We start from the raw sequence: 27,087 nt of genomic DNA on the forward strand, positions 1-27,087 counted from the left end.
CTCAAAGCAGTAGCCCCACGAAGCAGGAGAAGGGCCAGGGCAGGACAGGCAGGTCAGAGAGTGGGGGGCCATGCAGCACAGCACGGCACAGCACAGCACGGCATGGCAGGCAGGACCAAACCCATGCTGGAGGCAAGTGCTCACTTTCTCCCAGCTGCCTCCGGAGCACCTGCAGTTCCTGCTGCGCCTTGGCCAGGGAGCAGACGGGGGTCCCACAGCAGCCCAGGAGCGGGGGTGCTGCAGGAGGGGGGGGCCCAGCAGGCAGGAAGGGGGGCAGCCCGGGGGCCAGCACAGGCAGGGGAACACTAACGGGTTTGGACAAGGAGCCAAAGTGAAGGCCTACAGACAGGAGAGAGAGAGAGACGGAGAGATGTTAGCATGGCTCTGGCTCAGCCTGGCAGGGACCCCTCCTCCCCAGGGCGCTGGGGACCCTGACACGCCCTGAGCAGCCAAGTCCTGATGTCTGGAGGCACTGCAGGCTGAGATAGCCCGTGCGAGACTGGCCAGGTCCCAGCCTTGCAGGGCTGTGGTACCATGGCAGGGCTTCCCGAGACGCTCCCCTGCATCCCCAGGTGCTGTGTGCTTCCCCCACTAGGCTGGTATTTGGGTATGGTGCTCCACGGGCAGCCCCTGATGGGCACCTACTGCTGCAGGGACCCACAAGCCACAGAGGGGTTGCATGTCCCCAGCCCGCAGCTGTGGCTCCCCGGCACCCCACGGTACCTGCGGGTCGGGCGGGCTCCTCACAGCACTGGCTGCACTCGCTGGCCATGTCCCCATCAGAGCATGGCTCCAGCCCCTCAGACACGAAGGAGGCGCTGGTGGCAGAGCGGGACGACTCAGAGGGAGGGCGGCTGCTGCCTGGGGACTCGCAGCGCTCCTGCAGCTTTGCCTCCAGGTTCTCAATCACCTTCTCCTTCTCCTGGAGCTCACGGCTGAGCCTGAGGAAGTGGCCCATCACCATGGCTGGCAGGGCAGGGTGACCCCCATCCCACAGCCCTTCCCTGCTGTGCTGTGCATGCTCCAGCATGACACTCTACATGTCATGTCCCACCCACTCTGCAAGGCTGCCCAGAGCCATGGCGTGCCCAGCCCAAACCTGGGGTTCCCCATCCCCAGAGCACAGGCAGCCCCAGGATGTCCACCTGGAGCAGAGACTCCAAGGGCACCCCAGCCCCCCACCCCTAGAGCAGTGATAGTCCCTGGGGTGCCCACACAGAGCAGGTCCCTCCCTGGGAACAGGTACCTCAGTGCCAGGAGTTCGTGACCGGTTTTATCCTCCCCATCTTGTCGATCTCCTGAAAAACCAAGCCAGAGAGAAGCAGTCAGTGTCCCTGTGCCCCAGGCTGCCCATCCCCAAACGGAGCCATAGCAGGACAGGACAACCCAGCTTGAAGTGGGTAGCCCACACAGTACAAGGTGTCCAAATGGCCCCAGCCCTTCACAGCACCCATCAAAGCATCCCTTCCTCGCCCACCATGCCCCGTGATGTCCAGCCTCAGTACCCACCCCCCCCACCCCCCACCAAAGTACTTACTGGTGCCCAGTTTGTCGCTGAGCCTCTCAGCCAGCTGCCTGCCCTGGGCCAGCTGCTCCCGGAAGCCCTGGCCCAGGTAGTAGTCGATGTCAGTGCCACGGAGGAGGTCCTCAAAGGACCGCAGGGCATCGCGCAGGTGCTGGGCCAGGCTGCGGCTCACCCCACGGCCCTCCCGCAGCGTCTGCCGCAGGTGGGAGAGCTCCCGAGCCTGTGCTTGGATCAGCGAGTCATACTTCCTAGGAGGGATCAGTAAGCAGGGGGTCCGCAAGGCTGCCAGACCCCCACCAGAGAGCACGGCAGGGACAGGGTGCCACGGGGGGAGTCTGTGCACCCTCCACTGCTGGGGCTCTGCCCCACCTTGCAAACGCCCCAGGACTGCAGGGAAAGCATGCAACAAGGAGCCACCACCCTTGGGCAACCCCTGGGGACCCATGTAGCCCCCTGTCTGGTCCCAATCCCCACAGCCATACCCCGGCCAAGTGGCAGACTGCAGATCCTTGGGCAAAACCCCTCCGGGCTTGGATGCGGGCAGCTGTGCTTCGAGGAGGGCAACGCGGTGCACCAGGTGCTGCAGATCACGGTGTGCCCGCAGGGCGGGTGGGCAGAGGGTGCCATGGCCATCTGACTGCCAGCCCTCGTCCTCATCCGTGAGGCTGTGGGCTGGGGAGGCCAGGGTCGTGGGACCCGGTGGGGGCCGCTCAGCTCCTGACGTGTAGCCACTGGTGACGGAGATGGAGCGGGCACGGCGCTGCAGGCTCTGGATCACCTTGTTGGCATTGAGCAGCTGTGCCTTGAGGTCCTGAATGTGCTGGTGCAGGGCCCCCACGTCTGCTGGCACCATGGCTTTCCGGGCAGCCTTGCCCGCCCTGGGCACCCCTGGCTGGCACGGGGACCCCAGCTCCTCACCCAGACTAGGCTCGCTGAATACATCGGGCTCCTCGCACTCTGCAGAGGGGACAGGGCATGGTGTCACTTTTCCATGCTGGGTGGGCAAGGCAGAGGGATGCCTGGAGCTGCTGGCTCTCCTTACCAGGGCTGGTGGTCTCATCCCGGTCAGCCTCGGTCTCGCTTCGCCCACACGTCTCGTAGCCCAGGTCCTGGAAGTCCACCTGCACTTGCTTGCTGAGCTGCTGGGCATGGGGTTCACCTGCCGGGCAGCCCCATCAGCTCAGGGTCCCCCTCTGGGCAGGAATCACCACCCCTGCCCCATATACAGCACAGTGCACAGGGCACACCAGGCTCGATATAGACACCCCCACCGCCATCCTGCCCAGGATTTTAACTCACGGAGCAGGACGTGGTACTTCTCCAGCTGCTCGGCTTGCGCCCGCACTGTGGCTTCCGAGGCGGCGAGCTTGTCCTGCAGCTCCTGGCACTGCCTTTGGCCCTGCACCACCTGGGAGCGCAGCTCTGTGCCCAGCCCTGGCCAGCCCCTGCCAGGGACCGTGCCCTCCACCTGCCAGAGGGGAGACGGGCTGTGAGCTCCTCATTTCCATCCCCATCTCTATCTCCATCCCCATCCTGGTCTCCTGCGCCCAGGGCACTTACGTGGCTCCCGTCCCCTCTACCCGGCGTGCTAGGGCAGGGTCTCTTGGGCACATCATCCTGGGATCGTGCTTCCAGCGCTGGGCGTTTGGCAGGCACAGCTCCCCTCTCTGCCAGGACCCCCTGGCCATCCCCACTGCCACCGGCTGGGCGGTCCCCAAGGGTGCTGCGGCTCTTCCGCTGCAGCCTGCGGGGCTCAGGGGCCGAGGGGCTGCCCAGCCCAGCCTCCTCCTGCTCCCCACTCTCCAGCAGCGACGTGGCTTCACCCATCCTCTCCTTCAGCTCCGCGTTCTCCAGGCACAGGCTCAGCATCGCCTTCCTGGGGGCACAAGGCACTGTGAAGGGCAGGCAGCGGCCGGGATGCAGGGTACCCCCTCAAGCCACTGCCACCCACTGGCTCCAGCACCCCAGGGCTCTTGCCTGATGTGGGAGACAGAAGAGAAACCAGCTTCCTCCAGCTGTGCCTTCAGCTCCCGCAGCTCCTCTTCTGCCCGTAGCTCCCGCTCTGGCATGGCGGGTGCTGTGGTCCCCATCAGGGTCCTTTCAGTGCCCCTGCTTTCCTTAGGGGCCCGAGGGCTGCTCTAGAGGGACAAAGACAGAGAGTGACAGGGATATTTCCAAAGGGGCTAGGACAAGACACAGTCTGGCAGTGGCACAGTGCCCAACTCTGCCACCCCGTTCCCGGTGCTGCGCTGCCCTGACTCACGTGCTGGGTTGCCATGCTGCGGGCTGCCTCCTCCTTGATGCTGTCGGTGAAGTTGGTGCTGGCATCATCAGCATCCGTGCCTGTGGCCTGACCTAGGGGACAGCACAGCACAACAAGGTGCTCAAAGCAGTGGCAATGGTGGCACTGCCTCCGTCCCCTCCTCCCTGGTGATGCCTGTGGCCGCTGTGGGCAGCCCTGGGGCAGGTGCCTGCTTTCATACATGCCTGGTGCTGGGGGACTCCCAGCAGGACTGAGGTCTCCCCACTATCCCTGTGCCCTGCCACCCCCTCTCTGCATGCCGGACCTCCAACCCAACACCCTGTGCTGGCCTTGCACCGAGGGAGGGGACAGCCCCAGCTGCCCGCAGCCCCAGGGACACATCCCAGCAATGGCACCTGCCCCATCCACATCTCTGCCTTCACACCACCTTGTGCTTGCTGCACCAACACACACGCATGCACACCATCCACCCTGCAGCCACCGCACAAGCCGCAGCCAGCAGCAGCAGAGGCACATGCTCGGTCAGGGAGCCTTGCTGGTGCTGTCCCAACCTGGCAGGGGCGTAGGGGTGCAGGGGTGCACCCCACACGATGGCCTACCCAGGCACGGGCAGCTCACGGAGGGCACCAACACAACTGCCCACACCACCCAAGCCCTGCTGCCATGCGTGGCACTGGGCTCTTTGCAAGCCCTGCGCTGGCCCTGCAGAGCCAAAGGGACACTTGCATCCCATACCACAGTGGGTGGGGGGGCTTGGGTCCACCCTGCCCCACAGAGCTGAGCTGGGGGCATGCCTTTCTGCTCGTACACAGCTCTGCTCCTGGCCCCTTGGCACACGGCCCGGGGTGAGGGCTTGCACCCCTTGTCTGGGTAGCCTTCCCCCCACCCAGCTCCAGCGCCCTGCCTGCCCTGCTTAGGCTCAGGCTGCCTGGGCTGGGACATGGATGTACCCCCAATGCTCCTTCGGCCCAGGCAGACAGCAGCTTGGACAGTCCCTAGGGCTATGCAAGGCCAGGTTTTGCAGCTGACTGTGCCTCAAACCAGCACCATCAGCTCTGGAGCTCCCAGGCAAGGCTGAACATGGAACGGGGGAATGCAGAGAGATCCTGGCAGGAGAGAGGCTGGTGAAGGAGAAGCCAGCAGGGAAGCGTACGGCTCCTGGGAGGGAGAGCCGAGGACCAACCAGGAACATGCCTTGCAGCAGGACAGGCAGTTGCATAGCACCGTGATGGCAGCACACTCAGGAGACCCACTCGTGACAGCCAACTGTCAGGAGGTTGCAAAAATCACGAGCACCTCAGTGCTCAGCCTGGGCAGGTGTCACCCTGCACGGTGGAGCCTGTTCACCAAAGCAGCCGTGCCCAGGGAGCGAGGGCAGCCATCACAGAGAAGCGCTGTTCCAGGACCAAAACACTTAGAGGCAGGTGGAAGCGGCAGCAGCCCCCCAGTAAAGCAGCATCTCCCGTGGGTGGCATTCAGCACAGCCAAAGCACAGCCCTGTGAGCCCACAGGGACACAACCTGCAAGGTGACAAAGCACCTAGGGCTACATCTCGATGGCTGAAGGGCCCCAAAGGACAAGGGGATGTAGACTCTCAGCTGCAGGCTTTTCTGGGGGGCTGAGGGGCATGAGCTGGGTGGGCAGGGTGGCTCACAGCCAGAACAGCTGCTCTGGGGACACGGGAGAACCACATCTTGTGCCAGGACACAGCACCCTACTTCTCACCATCACCCACAGCTCCACGTGGCTCCCAGCAGTCTAGGACTGGGGCAGAAAAAAGGGAGCACAAATCTCAAGGGGGAAAAAAAGGGGGGGGGAGGGAAGAGGAAGGTGGTGCTGGGGGAGCAGAAAAGTGTGCACGTAGGGCAGCCTGTGCCCAGGCTGCTGTTCACCAAGTGCTTGAAGCCTCCATTGAAACAGGAGCACACCAGGGTGCAAATTCAATGGGACCAGGGCTGCTCAGCTCTCTGTGTATTACCAGCAAAGGAGACAAGTAGTACAACACAGCACTATTTTTCAGAGACTCCTCTGTCTTTCCCACCTAGCCTGAAGGCAAAGAAAATTAGTTGCATGGTTTGAAAACTGCACACAGCCCACAGGCACCGGACACCCAGGTGCATTGGTTGCACTGGAGGTCTTCACACTGCTGGGAACAAGGGAAGGGAAGCTAGGTCCCCAGAGAAATTGAGAGAGGAAGCAGAGACCTCCACAAAGAGCTACAAGACAGCACAAAGCACTGCATAGTTTGACAGAGGGTGCTCTCAGGCATGGGATGCTCAGGCTGGTCCTCCTGTGGCGCAGAGGAGTGCACAGCCAGGGATATCAGGGATGAAAGGAGGCCCTAAAGAACAGAGCAGAACAGTTGGGACACCTCAGCCTAGGGTAATGCTCCCCTACGGGGCACTTTACAGCAGGGATGCTAGCAGAGGCCAGGGACAGTTCTGCAGCAAAACACACAAGAAGAGATGGGAGCTGCTGGAACACCAGCCAAGACTTTCCTCATGCCATGCCAGTGGGCCTGTGCTGGGTCCTGGGCTCCATGGTACCCGAGGGACCAGGGAGCCAGCCAGGCATCGGAGCCAGCCAGGCATCAGAGCCAGGATGGAGGAGGGAAGGTGGAAAGAGAAGGACAGGGACAAAAAGGCTCCTACAAAGTGAGAGGCAGAAGGAGAAAGAGAAGATGGTGCTACACAGAGAAGTGAGAGGAAGGGAATGAGATGAAACACAAGAAAGGAAAAGCTAACCAAGTACCAGAGCTGCCCAGCAGCCACCAGCTGTGTCCCTTCAGGCCACATGAGAACTGCTGAACTCACCACACAGCTAGGTACAGACCCAGAGGAGTAGTGCTGACCTGCTGCGTGTGAAGGGAGAGCTGTGCTGCCTCCGGTCCCTGTTTCAGGCAGGGAAGAGAAAACCTCAGCACGGGTGCAGGACATGGGATAAGGTGGTGCAACGCGAAACAGCCCCAAGGAGATGTGCAGCAGAGCAGTCACGGGTCGAGGTGGCGCAGCCCAGCAAGACAGAGCTCTTCTGCTCCACTCGCTCCTAGCTCAGCTCCCCCAGCAAGCAGAAACAGATGCTCAGAGGAAAAAAATTTGCTCCTGACACCTTGGGAAGTGATTGAGTACAAGACAGCTGATCCACAGCCCGCCACGCATGGGAAGCGTTGGTCATCGGAAAGCTGTTGCTATTGGTTTTCAGCTCTCATGCCAGCCCCAACACTCCCAGAGGGGGTGAAAGATGCCCTAGAAAAGGTATGCAGGGGTGACAAGTGGGACTGTCCCCAGCGAAGCAGAAATAGGACCCTTCCCATTGCCCAAGGGGAATGTGGAGCCTTTGAGTGAGATCTGCACGTACGAGGGAGAGAGCAGACCCAGCCCAGACCCTGGGAGCAGGGACAGGTCTCAGTTACCCCAAGCCATCTGTCAAAAAAGAGGAGAACGCTCTCCCTTGAAGGCACTCACAAGCCAGGCTGAGACAATTAGGAAAAAAGAAAAAAGTCAGTAAAAATCATTGACACTGGAGTAGGATTTGGTTTAAGGATAGAATGAATCATTGGTTCTACACTCAAATGTTGTGCAAGAGGCCCAGGAAGTGCCACGTGGTCTTGTGGCCCTTCTCAAATTCTCTGGGTCTGGAACCCACTTTTCCATATACCCCTTCTCCTTTTGGGACAGCCACCATCAACCCAAGCAGGGGATGCCACTGGGTAAGAAAAACAGGGAGGGGGAATACAAAAACTCACACTCATGCACTTGGGAGATGAGAGAGAACATTTGGTGTTTCCTTCAGAGAAAGGGAATCTTTATTTGGCCCATGGGGGTGAGAGCAGAAGGGGGATGAGGGAAATCAACTAAAATGGAATGATTTGAATGTGCAAATACATCAGTGGCACCAGGGTGGGTCAGACAGGAACATACACGAGACACAGGTGGATTGCACTGATCGCCGTTTCCAAAGCAGCTCAAAAATAAAACAAAAAAAAGCCCTGCACCAGTTCTACCGTACCATTACTAAGTACCAAAGCAACCCTCCCAGAGTCAGTGAGACAGGCTCGCTCAGTTAGTGAACCGTTTCCGTGGCAGGCGGGCGAGCGTCAGTGCTCAGAAGGCATGCTGGGGTAGGACTCTCACACGCTCCTGTTCCCCACCTCCTATGGCGCCCTGCGTCTCTAGCCTGCTCAAACGCTCCAAGCTTCTTCCAAGAGCTTCTTCCAGCTGTCCCCGGAGATCCTGGATCCCCTCCAGCTCCACCTGCAGAGTGTGGTCTCTCGCAGCGCTAAGCGGACACGCCGCACAAAAGGGAAGAGGGTTAGACAGGCTGCAGCAAGCGCACACCAAATTGGCCCCTCCATCTGGGACTGACGCTTATTCCAGGCAGGGGCCCTGCATGCTCCCCAGGCAACGCTGCCACCTCCTGCCTCACCTCTAAACCTCCCCACAGCATAGCCATCCCCTAAAAAGGCTCCAGCCCATGGCAGGGGACTCCTACTCCCAGCTGTTCTTCAGTACTTACCCAAGCACTCCACTTATGTGCTCTCTTGCTATCAGGTAGCTCCAATATCCCAGAGGTCGCAGCCCCATGAAGGGCAGGGGATTAGTGCAGAGGACAGGGAATGCAGGCCACGCTGCACTGGGGGAACAACCGCCTGGATAAGCACCTAGATAGATCCTTATCAACCCAACAGTTGGTTGGGAATTTGACAGAAGCCTCTGAAAGGTGGCCAAGTGTGGGTGGGAAGCTGAGCCAGGAAGGGCTAAGCCAGGGAAAAAGAGAGGGAGGTCCCAGAGCCTGAACAATCGGTGGCAACGGGGGGAGTTTACACAGCATTTAAAGCTGGCCACCGCAGCCTCTTCAAGAGAAGGCGGCAGCCTAAAACTTGGGACTCCCAAAGCCACATTCTTTGCCTAGACTCCCTCTTTCCCACTGAGGGCTCTCAGACTTGCAGAATGATCGTTGCTTCAGGGATTGCCCACTGGACCACCCACACTTGCCCCAGCAGCGGAGCAGGGCAGTACAGAGCCAAGGCAGTCTCGCTTACCTGTCTGGGTGCGTGTGAAATTTTACCAGGCTGCCATAGAGCTGCCTCTCTGCCTGGAGAGCCTCATTTAACCGATTCCTTTCAGCCACCAGCCCTTCCAGCATCAGTAACAACTGGTTGGAGAGAAGAGACAAGATATAACACTTAGAGACAGAAATCAAAGGAGGCAACTGGCTGCCCCAGAGAAACAGGGGCTTCTCCCTCCTCTCTTGCTTGTGTCCAAGTGATCAAGTTGATCAGTGTCACCTCTGGACTCCCGAAAGACTCTGCCGTGAGACAAGTGCTAAAGGGAATCAATCCTCTCCTCTCTTGTATTCCCCCTATTATACACAGCCAGCTTCCAAGAACAGGCACATCTCAGCATATCCAAAGGCTGAAAAGAAAGCCTCATCACTGAGCACCAGCAGAAATATAAACACATCCAAGCTTGCCCAACATGGCACACTACCTGCTGCTTTCTGTTTCCAGTAGCCTCTTGTCCTCGTGACTCTGCTATGGCCACTTTCTCCTGAAGCATCAGCACTTCTTGTGTCAGCCTTTCCACGGCTGGAATTTCTTCAGGATCCACCAGCTGCATCTGCAGATCCTGAAAACCAACAGCAGGAGGGGTCAGTGAAGAAGGGATCAATAACAAGGACAGCTGGACCTTCGTAATCCTCCCTGGAACGCAACTGCCAAAAGTTTCCAGTGTTTGGGAAGACCCAGGTCTCCCAGGAAAGAAATGCCAAAACACCCAGAGTGTATTAGGCACAGACAACAGCCTGGAGCAAGAATTGAGAAGGGACACAACACACTCTGTCTGAAGGACTCAAAGAAGGATGTTTGGAACACTAAAAGCAAAAAGCCAAATAAGGACACTCTGGGGGTTTGGGACCTTTGCTTTCTGACCAAAGTAACAGAGGGCTGTAGACAAACCAGCAGCACCACCATCCACGGACAGCCAGCCACGTTACTCTGAGGATATGGGGAAAGAAGAGACTCCTCTGCAGCTTTCTCAGGCAGAACTGACCCAGCACAGCAGGTTATCTCACCTTGATGAGGTCCTCTTTGATCTGGATGGTCCTGGTCAAGGACTCTATATCTGAGGCCTGCACCTGCAGCTCTTCCTCCTGCGTGGCCACAACAGACTGGAGAGCAGTGAGCTCCCGCTAGAGAGGGAAGAGAAGTCCGTGAAAGACTTCAGAAAGCCCAAACCCCACTGTGAGCTGCTGCCCCATTTCTCTCACTGGGAGTACCCTCACAATAGAGGGGTCCAAAATCTCCAGTGAGCCCAATGATCTCCTGTAAGCAAGGGAGATCAGCACAGGCTCCATCACAAGCTCACCCTGCTTTCTCTTTCCTTCTTTGCCATTAGCTCCAGCTCCTCTTTGGCATTAACAAGATCCTTCTCCAGTTCTGCTGCTGACATCGTAACTGCAAAGACAGCTTGGTTACTGTAGGGTTACTGTGTTAGCTCTGACCCCAGGATCAGACAAAATCCCTCTTTGGCAAGATAGGTCTATGATGCTCGTGCTTCCCACCAGACTGCCTCTTAGTAAACACTCTTCACCGCTTGATCCCTAAACAGCAGCCCAAGGTAATAGCAACACCCCAAGCCTGCTGTCCCACCCTGGCAAGGTTCAGGTGTCCTGGCCCCAAGGTAGAACCCAAATCAGTTGCACTTGTCTCAGCCCAGCCTGAACCATAACGTCAAAACCCCTTCACTGGACAGCATCAGCTCTTGAGTGGAAGCACCTCACCTCAAACCCGACACCAGTCTTTCTCTTTCCCACACTCCCATCCCCAGACATCCCTGAACCATCACCCAAAGGGGAGGCACAGCTTTATTTCAAAATACTCACTCTTGCTCAGAGCTCTTTACTCTCTCACAGTTTCATATAACCATGTTTCCCCCACAGCAAAAAGCCCTGGTCATGTTTGGGGACCTTGAAAGAAGCTGTCACCACACTCACCTCCCTCCGTCCTGCAGCTGTTGTCCCCCTGCGGGGGTCCAGCAATGGCTGTAGCTCCGCAAGCTCTTCGTAGTATTTCCTGAAAACACAAAAGCCTCCAGGTTTGTACCTTTACGGGGAACCTAGCACCTGCAGCTTCCCCAGAGCTCCAGAATTGCAGCAAAGCTGCTGGCTGCTTTGTTGATGCTCTGAAAAGTGAGAAACCAATGAAGGGGATCTAGCCAGGCAGCGGGGACAAGTGAATTGCACCCAACCTAGAAGCTCTATGTGTGGGCAACAGGGCTCTGGCCTTGTTTTATTTGGCACTAAGAGGTTGCTAGCAGTATCTTCATAGTAAGGATTAAACAGGTTTCACTCAGCAGCGGCAAACCCATCTTTCAACTGGGATTCTACAGACACCTACATCTTCATCCAAAGATGTGGCCTAGAGGGATCATGGAGGAAGGAAAACACAGAGTTTGGCCCATATACACATCCCTGGAAGTCTCTAGAGCTCACTTTGATCCTGGGAATAGAAATGAGCAACCTGTTTACAGCTGCTGAAAAACATTTGACATGTCAGCTCACCAATAAACCATTAACAGCTGCTCAAGTAGGAGCATGGCATATGTAGCCTCAGAGTTGTGCTCGGCCTCAAAGGGGTTTTTAGCAAAGCCGCTTTAAAAATACCAGCTCCAATTGTGGAAGAGACAGCAAACAGCCAGCAGGCTCTGCCAAGAATTAGTGGGACCTAAAATTAGCTCTCTTGTCCCCTCCAGAATGTGACAATGTCAGGGAGGGGATTACAATACTGTGAGGCAGCCCAGCCCAAGGAAGGACTGGGTCAATGCTGGAAGGTCAGAGGGTGGATTTCTTTCATACTCTCATGTGCCCTAAGGACTCGAATACTGCCTGATCAAAACGAAAGGAGACATTGAGTGACAAAGGCTGGTGGAATCAAGATCAGAACATCCAAGCAACATTTCTGCTCCTCAGTTTCTTCTTCTCCTCCTATAGAAAGTCTCTCCTCTAATCCCACTTTCATTTCTATCATTCTCTGTGGTCCCCCCCATTTCCTCCTGTGGCAATCAGTTCTCCATGGAGGCCTGAGGCCACAGACAGAGAAAGTGAACAATTCTTACTTGTATGGGCTGTTTGTCCTGCTTCAACAGCCTGGCACCAGCCAACTGGGTCCCGACAGACTCCTTCCCCAACACATGCTGACGCAGGAGTTGTAACTCACAGCTCCTTTCAGCCAAAGCGCGCGCCATCTTCTCAGCAGCCGTCTGATTGAGCAGGAAAAATAGGGGAAGACAGGGCTGTGATCAGGGGTGGGATCCCTGTCCCTCACATTCCTGAGGGACTAAGGGAAACCATCTCAATATTTATCTGTCACTTGAGACTAGAAGTGCTCTGCAAACCAGCCTGGGAGCTACTGCTCCTGGCCACTCAGAGTGGCTCTGCTGCAGCCATCCCATCTCTACTTGCCAAACAGATGCAGCAAGGCTTGGCCTCTCGGCCTGCAGAGCTAAGGAGCAGAGCTTCCTCAGACTTCTGCGTTACACAAACGGCTCAGTCTTCTTTTTTGGTCTGGAAACAGCCATGTGAAGCAGCAGCCCTCCCACAGCCCCTCTGCTACCCCAAGCCCAGCAGCACAGATATCTAAGAGGATGTGTACCTCCTTCCCCACCACACACACAAACCCTGCCCGGTCCACTTAATGACAGGAACCTGACACCCAAACTTTGCTACAAGAGCTGCTGCTTCACAACTGCTCCCATATGATGGGTTGAGACCAACCTAGAAACAACTGATGGCATCTCAGGTGGTTCTTCAACACTCCACCAGGCTACACCAACAGCAGCCAGAGAGCAGTTCACCTTTGCTTAACACAAGACAGAGCCATCCACCCCAGCCTCCCCACTGCGGCACCACAGACAACTCACTCTGCTCTGTTGCTCCTTGGTGCTCAACGCCTGCAGCAGCTCCCGGATTTCAGCATCATGCTCCATGGTCTGACGGTTCCTGTCACTGAGGAGATCCTGCAGCATTTTCTCCTTGTGCTGGAGACGCAAGCAAAGCTCCTCTGCTACCTCACTCTGTCCTGGGCCCAGCTTGCACAGCAGAGTTGCTGTAAGCTCCTGAACAACGGGGAGGAAAGGAGAGATGGGGAGGCATTGCTACCATCAAACTGCAAGCTGTTGAAGGACGAACAGGTCTTCAGCCTGGGTGTAGCTGAGAGAGCAACATCTCAGCAAGCACAGCCATTTACAGGTCCCAAGCTTTCAAAGCACTGGGTACAGGTTCAAGTGCCCTCCTCGGGCAGGAGGGCTCTTGTTTGGGACCACTTTCTCTGCAGACAAACTGACTGAAGGCTCAGAAAGCCAAGCTAAGGCTTTACCTCCACTTCTTTGTTCCTGTCATGCAGGCAGGTCTGCAGCTGCTGGATGATCCCCTCCTGCTCCTTCTGCCTGCTGCAGGATTTGGCCTCGATCTCCTCCTTGAGCCAGCGGAGGTTTTGGCAGGTTGCTGAGACCTGCTCTAGTTCCAGGGTTTTGGCTTTCAGGAGGCTCTCCAAGCTCTGGGAACAACAACAGCAGCAGCTCAACCAGGGACAGAGACTTTATCCTGAATTAAGCAAAACTGGAAATACCAGTCTCTCCTGCTAGTGGAGTCACATAGATTCACCCCGTCCCCTCCAGACACCACACTCACCCCTCTAAGCCCAGCCCAGAAACATGAGTGACCCTGGAACTTGCCCCGCACACAGGGCCAGAGGAAGGCGAACACCCTGCAGCCGCTCTCCCCAGCGACAACCAGAGCATTCACAGGAAGGTTTGTCTAGCACCATGCCACAGCCAGGCTGGACTCCGCACACCCAGGTGCAAGCACTCACATGAATGGTGGCCTCATTGCTGGATAGGACATTGCGCAGTCTCTCCAGGTCACTTCCACGCTCCCTTATTGAGAGATGGAGCTGTTGCAACTCTTGCTCCTTCTTCTCCAGGGCACAGAACTTCTCATCTACTGCTCGCTAGGGTAAGAGGGGGTGATGGCTCAGAATGGGGTAGTAGGGCTCTGCAGCCCACCACTCACAGCGTGGGGCATGTCAGCTCTCCCTTTCAGAGGGGTCCTCTGGAAGGCTGAGCCATGAAGAGCACGTAGAAGACATGGTCAGCCCTGGGGTTAGCCTGGGGCTGCACTGCTGATGGCAGCCCAAAGGCTGAGCCTCAGGGAAAACTGAGGCATCACCAACAGACTGTGCTCACCTCCAGAGCAGCGTCCCTATCGCTGACTCGCTGCTGCAGTTTCTCCAACATGGCATTCATGGCCGCAGGGCTCTTGTCCAAGTTCTGCTGGCATTGCAGAAGCTCTCTCGATTCCTAGAGGTCACACATACACACACCCCGAGTACAACTGTCAGTCCAGAAACCCCCCAGAGAGCAGCACAGGAGAATCAGGACTACCTACCTCCACCCTACACTTGCTCTACCCGCCCCGCCTTACAGGGTGACAGAGTCCCAGCACCTGGGGCTGGTTGACTAGCGCCTGCCAGGGCTCACCAGGCATCGCTGTGGGCTAAGGTACTCAGACACCTGGGCCTTCTTCCTCATCTTGGCAACCCAGAAGCATCTCTTTCCTTCCCCTCTTCAAAGGGTACGTGTGAAAGCTACAGACTGACTTTTGCATCGCCAAGTACCAAAGGAGAAGCAGGGGCCCTGGCTAGTTATGCTCAACTTGAATCTTTCTGCATCTCACCTGCAGAAGCTGTTCCTTGCGAGCCAGATGCTGACTCAAACGCTGAACTCTCTGCTCCTGGGCCTGCAGCTCACGGCATTTCTCCCACTCCACAGTCTGGAGCTGCTGAGCCTTGTCCTGCAGCTCTGCCTGCAGCTGCTGTACCACAGCACGCAGCTCCTGCGAGGGAAAAACACATACCTTGCCAGTCAGTCGTCAACAGCCAAAATCGCTCTGCAACACTACATCTTTCACATCTCAAAACACATTTCCATGGTGATGAAGTTTGCATTTATTTCATTTCCCAGGGTATCCATCCATGTAAACCCCTTGCTTGGCCACAGGCAAAGCTCTACAGTCAATCACAACTAACCTGCGCAGCAGTGGACATTAATTTTGTAACATCGTAAAAAGAGATGGGACGTTTGCACCAGCCGAAGACATACAAGTGACAACATACCCACTATCAAGTGTCTTTGCTGATTCTAAATCCTCAGATACAAGGCTAAGGAGGCTAGAGAATTCTCCCTGCCACATGTGACAAGGGGTCAGCCAAGTGTGCCCAGACTGATGTAGGCAGAAATGATGAATGAGAGCAGAGTACTGACTACATGAGTGCGTCTTAAGTCATGTAAACCCAGAGACTTCCAGGCTAAGTGCTTGTCGTACCTGGTTGTGTTTCCAGGTTGCCTCTTTCTGCTGCTCTTCCTCATGCACCGTGGTCTCTAGGAGCTGGGTTGCTCTCCTGGCTTCAGCCAGTTGATGCTCTTTCTGGCGCTGAGCTCTCTTCAGTTTCCGCACCTCCAGCTTGGTGCAGAAAAGTGTGTTCTGAAGATCTAGCAGTGACATTTGCTGCTCTTGGGATGAGAGCGTGCTCTCTGACATCTAACAAGAGTGGAAAGCAGAGAAACTCAAAGATTCATTTCACAAGAGGGATTTAAAAATCAAGATCCCTGCAGAATGAAACCTGATGTATTTGAGGCTTTCCAGGGACATACCTGCAACTGTCCCAGATGGCTTCTGTGTAACATGTCCTGCAGCTTGGCCATTGTCTCATTCTGCCCTTCAATGATATGGTATAGCTCTTCTGTCTATGAGTCAAAGGATAGGAAGCCCAGTCATTGGCAAAGCAAGCACAAACCCTCCCGTCCCAAGCCTCCAGTGTGGATTACGACACGTCAGCATCACATGGAAGTACGAGCTTTGCAAGAAATAATTTAATGAGATCCACGATGCCTAGCAATGGCTTAAGCATTGCTTTTTCAGTCACAGCCTACAGGGCTAGCACACTTTCCTCTTTTGGTGAGCACCACCCTGTCCACCCAAAACTATTACCTTACTCTCTTTGCTCTTCAGGGCCTCGTTCAGACTCTGGATTGTACGATCTTGCCTCTGTGATGTTTCTTGGACAGATTTTAATTCAAAATTCAATTCGGTCAGCTTTTCCTGTAACAACTGAAGACAGAAATATGTTGGTTTTTTTAATCCTGCCTAATGCTCTATATAAACACCCTTAAGGCTCCCTCCACTCCTTACTCAAGTCCACACAGCCCAGGCGTCCACCAGACCAAGATCAATGCGGCTCCCTCTAGAGTCTGTAAACACTGTTTGAGCTGGGCGGAGAGCAGTAAACAAACACAAAGCTTTCAGTCCCTCCACAGGGCTGTTCCAGTGCTTCTGGTCCCTCCAATGCCAGCCCCCATGTGCATGGCCAAGGTTCCAGGCTTGGCTTCACATATCATACTGCCTCCCACAAACTGCAGGAGAGTCTTGCTTGGACTGCTCAGCAGCCTTCCCAGTTTCTACTGTTTGGTTTTGTTCCCTTAAGAGGGAAGGGCAGCTTCATCCCAAAAACCTCCCAAGAGATCTGAAAAAAATAATCAACATGGAGAAGCTACACATTCTAAAACCCATTCCCTTTACTTTTGAGGTCCTCCAGAGCATTGCAGCTGCCCCTTTACAGTCTTCCAGCCCCTCTTACTGCCTCCTTCAACCACCCAGGCACTCTTGCAGCAACTGCTGGTCTAGGTAATTCTACATTTGATCAGATCAGCAACTTATTTAGCCTCAAGCTCCGGCTGCAGAACAACAAAGTCTAGCCAGTGCCAGCATGCCAATAGTAAGGCCACAAAGCAAAGGGAAACGCCTCACTAGTCTCTGTGGCTGGTTTACAAACTGAGAAACTTTTGCCTTTGACATTTTCACCCTAAAGAGACTACCATCTCAAACAGTTTTAGGACAATTCTCTATTTTCACCATAGTGTTCATGACACAGCACACGTTGTGCATTTAAGCAACTGTTTGTTAGCATTTCTAAACATGCCGCCTGTTGGCATTCTTAGCCTTGGATGATACGTACCTTCTTCAGAACTTACTCAAACCTCAATTTCTTAAGGAGTTGGTGCTGCCACATGATTTTCTCTTATTGCTCATTAGTTTACACACCTGTCATGCTATCTATTCTCTAAGAGACACTCCCCCTAAACTGTTTAAACACTTCCAACTGTATTTACTGGGCCTTGGGCCTCTTTATTTCCCTGTCAAACTTTGTGGTCCAGGCAGCTCCAAGAATTACAGATGTCCCCAGATTTAAATAAAGATCCCATCCTGTAGTTTTTTTTCCCATTTAATCCCTCTGTTTTCCCAGCAGGTATAATTTACCTTAGAGTTCAAGAGCATAACTAAGAACATCAACCACTTGCAACATGTGTTAAATTTGATCTACTTCAAGACAACTCAGCTGCATGTTTCTTTCCTAAGAAAGTGTTTAAATCAAAATGAAAACAGGAGCCCCTCTGCGCTGATATCCCTTACTGTTTGCAAAAAGGAAGGCAGGTGCCCTTCTCTCCTGCACCAGATGCAGCCCATGCAAATCCAAGAGACACGGAAATAGCCCTGTGCATATCTCCTTCACCAGCTCCCAGAATGTTCACCAGGCAGGTGGGAAGTTCTTCCAAAATAATGGTTTGCAAAAATGAATACAGAAAATTTACACACTACAGCTGCAGAAAAAAGTAAATGCCTTTAACTCAAGCTGGTAGACAACAACAGCACTGAGAACCATGCACCAGCACACACTCCTGCTGGAACAGGCGCAGACGCCTGCCTCTGGCCAGGCTAGGAGGCACCCTCCAATACTAACTACATCAGGCTCGCTAGGCACTGATTTTGCTGTTCATGAAGAAATACCTTGTTGGCAGCTTCAAATTGCTGGAGTTTGCCCTGCAGCTCTGCAGCACACAGATCAGACACGTGCTCCCCCACTGCAGAGTCACCTGGAGCCAGCTGCTGACGTTCATCCTGCAAATTCTGGAAGGAGGAATAATAAATTAAAAAAAAAAAAAAAAGAGAAATGGCTCAAGTTTTGCACTGGCTGCTTCTATTCAGCTGTCATCCCCCAGAGACCTTGCAGCATGAGCTTAAACATGCCCCACCAGGCTTTTCTAACTGCCTCTGAAACATCACGCTGCCCCTCTCTCCCATCACCTGTGTGGCAGGCTGGCACCTGGCTGCTCTCTGCCTGACCTGCCAGAAGTTCCCTGCTGCCCCGAGGCTCTGGTTGAGCTCCCTGTCTCTCCTCACTCCTGTACCGTGAGCCCAGCAGCTTGTCTGACTCTAACCACGGTCTGCAGGCTGATGACAACGGATCTGCTCCCCACACCCAAGCTACATCACTGAGACCTCACTCCTTCCCATGTGCCCTGCTGGCAGCTTCAAAACAAAGCCAGCACAAAACCAATCTCCTTCTTCCCATGTTCTGCCAAGCTTCTCCTTCTTAATCAAGCCCACAACCTTCAAACCTTCCCACCAACCGTTCTCCTGCCACGACCTGGCAGTCACCCTCCACTCTGAACCGCTCCACTTGATTCTTTGGGCTCTCCTTCACAGCTCCCCGTGCTCCAGCACCCACACTGCATGCAATTCCCTGCAGCTCCACAAGCAGTAGCAAATTCAATGCCACAGCTGAGATTTTTTTTCATGACACATATCCATGTATTAAGGATGGAAACAGCCTACTTTCTGACATGTGGCCTGCCAGACCCTGCTGGCTGAGCACACGCTAATCTCTTGTCATCCCTTCTTACTCTTGTGCTACCTCCTGCCTAGTGAGTTGTTAACTCCTGAGAGCAGCATTCAAACCCAACCACCCACCCCAGCCCTCACAGGACTCATTAAGTATTCCTGAATATCATCAGTGATACGAGATGAATTGTACCAGTGTCTGTTTCAAGCGGGAGCCCTGGTGAGCACAGGGTTGCAGTGCACAGCCTGTGAGAGTATGGCAGAGCTTTCCAGAGCACCAGCTCCAGGCAGTGCAGGGAGAACAACAACTGACTCTGATTAGCCCTGTCAGACCAAATCCTCACCTTCAACAGCCACAGAAACGCTGTCTCTGGGAACAGCAGGCAGCGCAGGGGAGCTCCCCCAGGCCTGTGCACTGCCTCTCACATACAGAAGCTTCCATACAGAAGCAATCCTTTCTTTTACCCTGTTTTGTTAAGATTTTACTGAAACCTTAAATGGTTACAAGTAATTTCAGATCTGCCTATTTTGAAATAAGGTTGATGAAAAGAAGAGAGGAGAGAAAAAAGGAAAATGCACCTTTCCTCACAATTCACACATTCCAAAGAAAAATAAGCAGAAAGCTGCAAAGAGCTAAGAGCAGGAAGGGGAAAGGCAGAGCCAGCTCCAGAGTCCAAAGTCCCAAAGCTCAAGTTGCCTCCCTGCAGCCACGTCAGGAACACAGCTCACCAGTGGTTTCTCCTACATCAGCATTTCACTGACAATCTCTCCTCAGTACAGCTCCAGCAATGTCAGCACACACTAACCTAGACAGAACATTTCTTCAAAAAAATAATAATAATAATCACGGCATTATCTAAGCCTGCCTAGCTTGCATCTGCCCAGAGCAGCGGGTAAAAGACTGGCTGCCAGCACGGCACCGCTGGCAGCTGCAAGAGCATGTTCAACGAAGGCTGGCTTTGGTGGCATTTTCCTGGGGCTGTGGTGATGAAGAGGAAGAATTGTTGGCTCAAGAAAACGCCCAGGATGACAGTACCTATGAGATGACATGCCCCCACACCAGATATCTCGGTCATCATAGCTTACAGTGGTAAATTTAAAGAACTGCAGTTTCCTAAAAGCAATAAGGGAACTATGGTCCTACGTATCCTATATATTCCTTTCACGTTACCAGAAAGGCAGTTATGCATATGAATTGCTGGACAGCGGTATCTAACAAAGTGTTGCTCGTACAAAGAGAAAGAAAAATCATTTATACAAGAACCATTTAAGTTTACTAGCTGCATCCGACTTCCCATTTTTGCTGTTAAAGCCATCCAAAGGATTAAGTGCTTTCCCTCTTCTCCCAGACCCCGCACTGAAGCCTGCAACTGCTGCTGCTGCCATGGCAAAAAGCGGGCAGTAAAAAAAATCCCACAGGATGAATTTCTGACAGGGATGGTCAGGTGGCAGAGGCTGGAGGTTGGAGAAACTCCTTTAAAGCAGTTCCAAGAGGAGGAAGGCAATGCGTGACACAAAGCCAAGCTGTAAACGCGCCACGTTGATTGTGCCATGTTCTGTTAAGAGAAAGCCTATTTTTATGCTGTAAATATATCCCTAGCAGTGAAAATTAGTAGCAAGCGACGCAGACTACACACGCCCTGCTTCACATCTTCAGTTGCCGGCTGCCAGCGCAATGCCTTTGTGCACCAGATGAAAATTAGTTTTTTCTACAGCATTCTCCGTAGCATCATCTCTCAAGCAGGCTTTTATGGGAAAAGCACACAGCTCTGGGAAACACCCAAGCAGATGGGACTGCAAGCAGGGCTGGCCGAATAGGAAGTGTAATTCAGCACAGCCACTGTTGCCATAGTAAGAAACAAGCATTTTTCTAATCCCCCAGGCTACCTAGAGCATTAGACAGCACTAAGGCTGCTAATGGGAATGCAATTAGGCTGACATGGATATTCCTGAATTGAAGCTGACTGAGGCCTTCTATTCATTAAGGAAAGTGGTAAAGGAGTTACAAGTTCAGCTTTTTGACTGCATACTAATGAAGATTTCATTAAAGCCAGCAAAACAGAGGCAATCCGGAGCTATGCAAGGACTACCATGGAGGCAGATAACAGCACCAGGAAGTCCTGTGAAAGCAGGAGCTTTCGTCGCCTCTCAGCAACACCTGCCTTTAATTGATGAATCTTTTCAAAGGATCAGAAAATAAACCAATTATCTAGAATACCAACCCTAAAGTCATCCTCTAGCGCAAATCCACCTGCAAGGAAAACACCTTTTCCTCAGGGCACGCGCCACAGATCCCTGCACCGATCTGCACGTTAGGCAGGCTGGAGGCCTGATCTGCAGAGGCAGGCGTTCCCAAGGGTGAAACATTACCCAGGCACAAAGAAAACACATTTGCTGGAAAACACATGCCCAGAAGCTTAAAACACTCCCTTGGGTTGTGGGTAAATGTCACACAGACTTCCTGAAGAGAAAGCTGAAGCGAAACTGGTGTTTTATCAGCAGAAAAACGACAAAGCATGCAGAGAGCTTAGACCCGCCTAGCAGGCTGCACTGACAGGGAGAGCTGATGGAAGGGAGGGAGGTTAACTTCCCAGAATACAAGGAAGAAACAGACAACAGGAAGATAACAGAGGACAGCGGCAGCACACCTAAAAAGGACTGAGCTGCCTATTCTTAGCCCCGGGCTCAGTGACACGTGGCTATCTGTATTATCTCAGCACAGAGGAATCCCTAGTGGGCTCAGTGTCGGGTCGCAGGGACGCTGCTCAATCGAACAGCAGCACAATGACCTCTACCTGTACCCGCAGCGGCATATAATCCTCACAGAGGTCGTCCCACAGCTCCTGCAGTTCAGAAATCTCCAGGGCAAGACCCAAAGGAGCTCTGGAAAAGGATTTTCTGTCTGCGTTCAGGAAGGCAGAACCAGCACACACTAAGCCAGCAGAAGCACTGCCATCTGCCAAGTCACGGCTGAGCTTGGGAGGGGGCAAGCTGGACTTCACAGGAATAGGGAGCCTGCTGCCTCGGGGGCTCTGAAGGGGTTTGTAGTCCAAAGCCTTGATCAAGCTGAGGGCCAGCTCCAGCCTGTTCCCACTCAGCGAAGAGTTTGGGGTCATGCGGTCATCTGAGAAATCGTCACATTTCCCATTCCCTTTCACCCCCTTATCTGCATCTTCGTCCTTCTGCTGCAGAGCGCTCGCCTCCACAGTTGTGTCCAGGGATTCAACAGAGGACGCAGGTGTGCCTTCCTCCATGCTTTCCCGATCCACAGGTCCTCTGGCGCTGGCGGACTCTGCTGCGTCGCACACAGATGACTCCTCATTGCCCATGCTGGCCGACCACCGGCTGGACAGCCCGCAAGAGATGCTCCTGGCCACCTTTCGCGGCACTTTGCAAATCGCTTCATAGTCGGCATCGGCCACCCGCAGCGCGGCACAGCCACGGCAGCGCCGCGGACGGTTACTCGCTCCCTCTGAAGCATGGCAGCTGTGCGGCTCCAAGCTGTGCTCTTCTTGATCCGTCCAATATTCATACCCAGAATAAGCAAAGTCCTCCTGAAGGAGGGCAGCGTACCGTACATCAGGCAGGTTAGAAAGGTCCACAGTCCCTTCCCCAGCTCTGTCGTCTACGCTAGAGTCTTCATTGTTCCTGCGGTACATGCTTGCGATGCAGAACTTGAGGCGGTCTTTCTCCAGCAGCAGTTTCTGCAGGCGCTCGATGGAGAGAGCTTCGATGCGCGCGATGACGGTGTCGAACCTGTAGATGCGGTCCAGCATGAAGGCACACTTGCTGCAAGCGAACTCGGATTTGCCATCCCGGCACAGCTCCCTGCCCAGGACGTGGGAGAGCAGCACCTGGAGGTTCAGCTTGGCCGCCGTGTGGAAGATCCATCGCCGCTGGTTGCCACACAGCTCCCTGGCGCAGATCCGGCAGGTTTCCTTCATCCTCTCTCCCTCCCAGCACCCAAACTTACTTCTGGGGGGCTCTCAAGAGACCTTCCTGAGGCCTCTACTGCTCACTCAGTGCATCTCCCAGGGCACAGCTCCCTCAAGCCCTGAGCCCACCAGCACTTCTCACCCCATCAATCCCCCCCTTTTTAAGGGGGTGACACGCCGGGACTCCTGGTGCTACAGAAACCCCCCACCCTACAACATCTTCACATCTCAGCCCAGCCACACCAGGGCTGCCCCCCTCTCCTACCTGCCCCCCTCTCCTCGCAGCTCCCCGCCCCCCCCCCGCCCCGAAGCTGCCCTCTCTCTCCTCACTGCCCCCCTTCCCCGGGGCTGCCCCTCACCGTGGGCTGCCCCCCTGCCCCCCTGGCCCCGCCGCTCCGCCTCCCCCCGCCGCCACCGAGGATGCTCCTGCCACGGCGGCGCCCGGCTTGTGGCTCAGATTTCAAGATGGCGACACACAGCAGCCTCCACGCATGCGCGGCGGACGCGGCGCCTGACGGGATTTGTAGTCGCTCCGCCCTGGAGTCGCGCATGCGCAGTGGCCCCGCGGTCCTCCCAGGCACACGTGGGACCGGCACTGCGCAGTGCCACGACGGCGACAGTGACCGTGACCGTGACCGCGACCGCGACAGTTCAGGGCCAGTGCCGGGGGCCCAGCCCCGATGCCAGTGCCCAGCCCCAGTGTCGGCACCCCCCACTAGTGCCTGTCACTAGTGCCACGTCCCAGTCCCGACGCCAGTGCCCATGGCCATTGCCAGTGGCCGTCCCCAGCATGCAGCGCCAGGGGATGATGTGCCCACAGCACAAGGCCACCAGCACCCATGCACCATGCACAGCATCCCATGCCACCCAGTGGGCACACACCGGTGTCCTCTGGCAGGATCATCGCACGGGCAGTTCACACTTTGATGGCCCGTGGCTGCTGGGGACAGCATGGCCAGAGCTGTGCGGCTGCCAGGAACATGCTGCTCTGATCCCTCGCAGCCCCAAAATCCCGCCTGGCACCATGCCGGGCTGCCAGGGGTATTTTAAGACCTGGGATTTAAACAGCAGCCAGGCACAGGCGGTGCCGACACCAGCAGAAAGACCATGCAGGCTGGTGGCCTGTCTCCTGACACCGCGCACCAGGTCCTCCTGGCCCTCCTGCCCCTCCCAGCACTGCGGCACAGCCATGCAAACACCCGACGCTGCTAGGCTGGACGTGGCACAGCCCTGGCCGCAGCCCCAGGAAGGGACGGGGACAACAACCACTGGCCAAGCCCTGGGTGGGCATTCTCCTCCCTGGGGTGCCGGACTGGTGTCCCCTCTGCGCTTGCCCACGCACCTGCCCCTCCACAGATGGGGGCTCCTCCAGGCGCTGCTGCAGGTCACGCTTCTCGGCTGACAGCGTTTCCACAAGCCGGTTGCTGGCAGCCAGCTCTTGGGTCAGCTCTTCGATCCTCCTGAGAGGGAGGGAGGGAAGTGTAGGGGACACTCAGCACAGTCCTCTCCCCTTTCCCGCAGCCTGGCTCTCCCAGATGCCCACAGTCCCCAGGCCCTGCACAGCACCAGCCCCTTGTTGGTTCCCAAGATGGGCACGGGCCATGGGCTGGCAGCACAAGGGTCCTGGGCACCCACCTCTGGGCCATGGTGCTGCAGCCATCATCGCTCCTGCCCTCCTCCTTTGTCCTCGCAGCCTCCTTCAGCTTCCCCACCAGCTCCTGGCACCGCTCCGCCTCAGCTCTGGCCAGCACCGTGGCCTGTTCAGCCTCGCTCCGCGCCAGCCTGGCCTCCTGTGTGGCAGCAGGATGAGCCCCCAGGCACTGGTCCCGGCCCCTCCCTGGTCCTCACCGCCCCCCGGCTCACCTCCTGCAGGAGCTGGATCTTGTTCTCCAGCAGCTCATAGACATGCTCCGACTCCCGCTGCCGCTCCTCATACTGCTGCCGGAGCGCTGCCTGGCTGCGAGTCGTCTGGTTCTCCGCAGCCACCCTGCCAGGCATGGCATGGCATGGCACGACACGACATGACATAACACAATATGGCACGGTATGAACAGCACAGTATGGCATGACACAACATGCTATGGCATGGCACAGCACAGTATGGCACAGCACACTATGGTATGGCACGGCACACTATGGCATGGCATGGCACAACGTGGCACGGCACAGCGTGGCATGGCGTGGCACGGCTCAGTGTGCATGGCAGGACACAGCATGGCATGGCATAGAGTGGCCTCCTCTTGCAGGAGCCCCCACCCCAAAGTGGCTGGGCTGGGCGAGCTGTGCCACCCCAGATGCCCCCAGCCCAGCTCGCCCCATGCCGTGGGTGCTGCAGGACACCTGGGCAGGGTGCACTATAACCTCCCAACACTGCTGCCCTGGGGACACGGCTCCTCCGGTGGCACCAGATCACGCTTGGGGCTCCCAACCACCAAAGCCATCTGCGCACGCTCTCAAAACCAAGGGCTCCCCGTCTGCCGTGCCCCCGGACCCCTGCCTGGGACATCCCGCACTGCAGCCCCCGGGCACGGCGCTGCCCTCCCCCGCCAAACAGGTGCTGCCCTTTATTTTTGGCTGGCGCCGGGGCTGTAAGAGGAGCCCCGTGGGTGCCCGGCTCCATTGCAAACCCCTCCAGCCCCATTGCAAACCTCTCTGCTGCCTGCTGTGGGCAGGGTGCAGGCAGCTACCCCCCTGTCCCCCATGCCCACGCAAGCACCGCAGACAGCGCGTGGGTACCGTGTCCGTCCCGGGGCTCGGCTGGCCCCACTCACCATGTGTTGTCCAGGGCTTGTTGTTTCTCCCGCAGTTCCCGCTTCAGGCTCTCCACCTCCACCTTCAGCTCGATGTTCTGCAGGGTGGGAGGCAGGCAGGTAGGATGGTCCCCAGCCACCCCTCTGTGGGGCTGGAGAACTGCCCAAGCCCCAAGCCTGCCCAGACCCCCCAGCACCACTGCCCATGGAAATGCATTGGAGGTGGCATGGGGGTCCCCTGCCCCACGGCAGGGCTCTGGGTGCTCCTGGCACCGAGCAGCACGGGTGGTATTTTAGCCCACTGGTGCTGGGATGGGGCGTACCCCCTCCGGCTGTCCTTCTGCACCCAAACTGGCACTGCCACTCACCCCGGGTACCCCACCGGGCTGAGGACACCCTCCCCGTCCTCCCTGCTCCTGTCAAAGGCAGCAAGGGGCAAACTCCGCGCAGCAGCTCCCCCAGCCCCGGTGCCGTGCCCGATGCCCTCCCTGGCATCCCCACCGGCTGCACTCCCCTGACCCCAATCTCCTCCTGGCAAAGAGGGGGCGTTGGGAGGGAAACCCCCCGTCGGGCACCCATCCCTGTCTCCCCCGGGCGCTCACCCGCCGGTAGACATCGTCCCGGCTGTCCTCGCCCTTCTGTTGGACGCGCTCCTCCAGAAAGTAGATGCGCAGCTTAAGGCTGAAATTCTCTTTCTTGAGGTCGTTGAGGTGCTGCGAGAGCGTGCGGTACCCATTAGCCATGGCCGGCGCTCCATGGGGGGGGCATCCCGGCACCCCTCACATGGCGCCGCCGGGGACACAGCCCAGGGTCCCTGCCCGCCTGCAGCTCCCGTCGCCGTCCCCGCCGCGGCCCCTTTCCTTTTTTTTTTTCCCCTCCCGGAGCTATTTGAGGAATCGCCGGAGCGGGACGGCGGGGACAGGCGGGTGGTGAAACCTGAGCCCCGGCGGCCCCCACGCGCCTCAGCCAGGAGGGCGGCGAGGGGGAGCGCGGCACCGGGGTGGGCACTGAGACCCCTCTCCCCGTCCCACCGCCACCTGTCCTGCGTCCCCCTCCTGCCCTCAGCACCCCACTGGTGCACCCAGGGGATCAGGCATGTATCCTGCAAGCAGCCGGCGGTGCTGGGGGTGTCCCGGCAGTGCCATGGTGGGGTCCCAGCACCCCGTGGTCTCACCTGCTCGAAGTCCCGCAGGGTCTGCGTCTGGGCGAGGGGACCCATCTCCAGGTCCCGGAGGAGACACGTTTGCACCAAGGGGCCAGGTTGGGGCTGAGCACTCGGGGGGCCATGGGACCCTCCCGGCTCAGCCGGCGCGGGGTCCTCATCGACCTCACCCCATGGCCTGTCTTGGGAAGCTGGGAGGGAGCGAGGGCGAGCGGCAGTCAGACGAGCAACACGGCTGTTCCGCACACCACCTGCCCCCAAGATGTCACCAGGAGGTGCCTTGGGGCCCGGCGAGCCCCGGGCCGTCCCCTGGGGCAATGCACGCTGCCGGGGCGCTCAGCACCATCACATCGCCCTCGGCCGGGCACGGGGCCGGTGCATGCAGGGTATGGGGGGGGCTCTCGGGGTGTCTTACCCGCCATGCAGCTGGCTCCGGGGAGCACGGCCGGCCCGTCGCCGCTGCAGGGGTCCCTGCGGAGAGGAGCACACGGCCGTGTCACGCGAGGCATCGGGGGGCCAGCCCCCAGGGCCCCGGTGCACCACCCAGCTGCTGGGCCGGGGGGTCGGGGGGGCGGTGGGGGGTCACACCAAAGCCTCTGCACGGTGGCTGCTGCCTCTCTCCCACCCCGGGGGGGGCCGCGGGCCGCTGTCGCAGCACCGGGAGGGTGGCGGGGTGAGCTCCTGACATCAAACCGTCACGCAAAAGCCTGCCCAGGGTG

At 56.7% G+C, this 27,087-nt stretch overlaps 1 protein-coding gene across 2 annotated transcripts in view; it reads right to left on the minus strand.

The window, feature by feature from the left end:
* PDE4DIP (phosphodiesterase 4D interacting protein) overlaps positions 1–27,087 on the minus strand; it is a 34,654-nt gene that overhangs the window by 3,872 nt on the left and 3,695 nt on the right. The window contains exons 2-34 of one of the 2 annotated variants that reach the window (XM_054833387.1): positions 26,784–26,839; positions 26,381–26,559; positions 25,809–25,919; positions 25,228–25,304; positions 24,320–24,443; positions 24,092–24,246; positions 23,799–23,916; positions 17,688–17,807; positions 15,834–15,953; positions 15,497–15,589; positions 15,168–15,383; positions 14,520–14,678; positions 14,030–14,143; positions 13,657–13,794; positions 13,162–13,341; positions 12,707–12,901; positions 11,903–12,046; positions 10,782–10,860; positions 10,154–10,242; positions 9,861–9,977; positions 9,278–9,415; positions 8,830–8,942; positions 7,939–8,066; positions 3,789–3,880; positions 3,503–3,663; positions 3,086–3,401; positions 2,825–2,993; positions 2,568–2,684; positions 2,008–2,482; positions 1,538–1,773; positions 1,247–1,298; positions 724–941; positions 145–339 (exon numbers count right to left, since the gene is read on the minus strand). In XM_054833387.1, the coding sequence (XP_054689362.1) occupies positions 145–339; positions 724–941; positions 1,247–1,298; positions 1,538–1,773; positions 2,008–2,482; positions 2,568–2,684; positions 2,825–2,993; positions 3,086–3,401; positions 3,503–3,663; positions 3,789–3,880; positions 7,939–8,066; positions 8,830–8,942; positions 9,278–9,415; positions 9,861–9,977; positions 10,154–10,242; positions 10,782–10,860; positions 11,903–12,046; positions 12,707–12,901; positions 13,162–13,341; positions 13,657–13,794; positions 14,030–14,143; positions 14,520–14,678; positions 15,168–15,383; positions 15,497–15,589; positions 15,834–15,953; positions 17,688–17,807; positions 23,799–23,916; positions 24,092–24,246; positions 24,320–24,443; positions 25,228–25,304; positions 25,809–25,919; positions 26,381–26,559; positions 26,784–26,839 (4,994 nt within the window). Of the gene's footprint in view, positions 1–144; positions 340–723; positions 942–1,246; positions 1,299–1,537; positions 1,774–2,007; positions 2,483–2,567; positions 2,685–2,824; positions 2,994–3,085; positions 3,402–3,502; positions 3,664–3,788; positions 3,881–7,938; positions 8,067–8,829; positions 8,943–9,277; positions 9,416–9,860; positions 9,978–10,153; positions 10,243–10,781; positions 10,861–11,902; positions 12,047–12,706; positions 12,902–13,161; positions 13,342–13,656; positions 13,795–14,029; positions 14,144–14,519; positions 14,679–15,167; positions 15,384–15,496; positions 15,590–15,833; positions 15,954–17,687; positions 17,808–21,316; positions 22,687–23,798; positions 23,917–24,091; positions 24,247–24,319; positions 24,444–25,227; positions 25,305–25,808; positions 25,920–26,380; positions 26,560–26,783; positions 26,840–27,087 lie in introns of those variants that run through there. The other variant, XM_054833386.1, reaches the window with a different exon arrangement.

The sequence above is a fragment of the Grus americana genome, chromosome 8 (genome assembly GCF_028858705.1).
Source record: "Grus americana isolate bGruAme1 chromosome 8, bGruAme1.mat, whole genome shotgun sequence".
NCBI lineage: Eukaryota > Metazoa > Chordata > Aves > Gruiformes > Gruidae > Grus > Grus americana.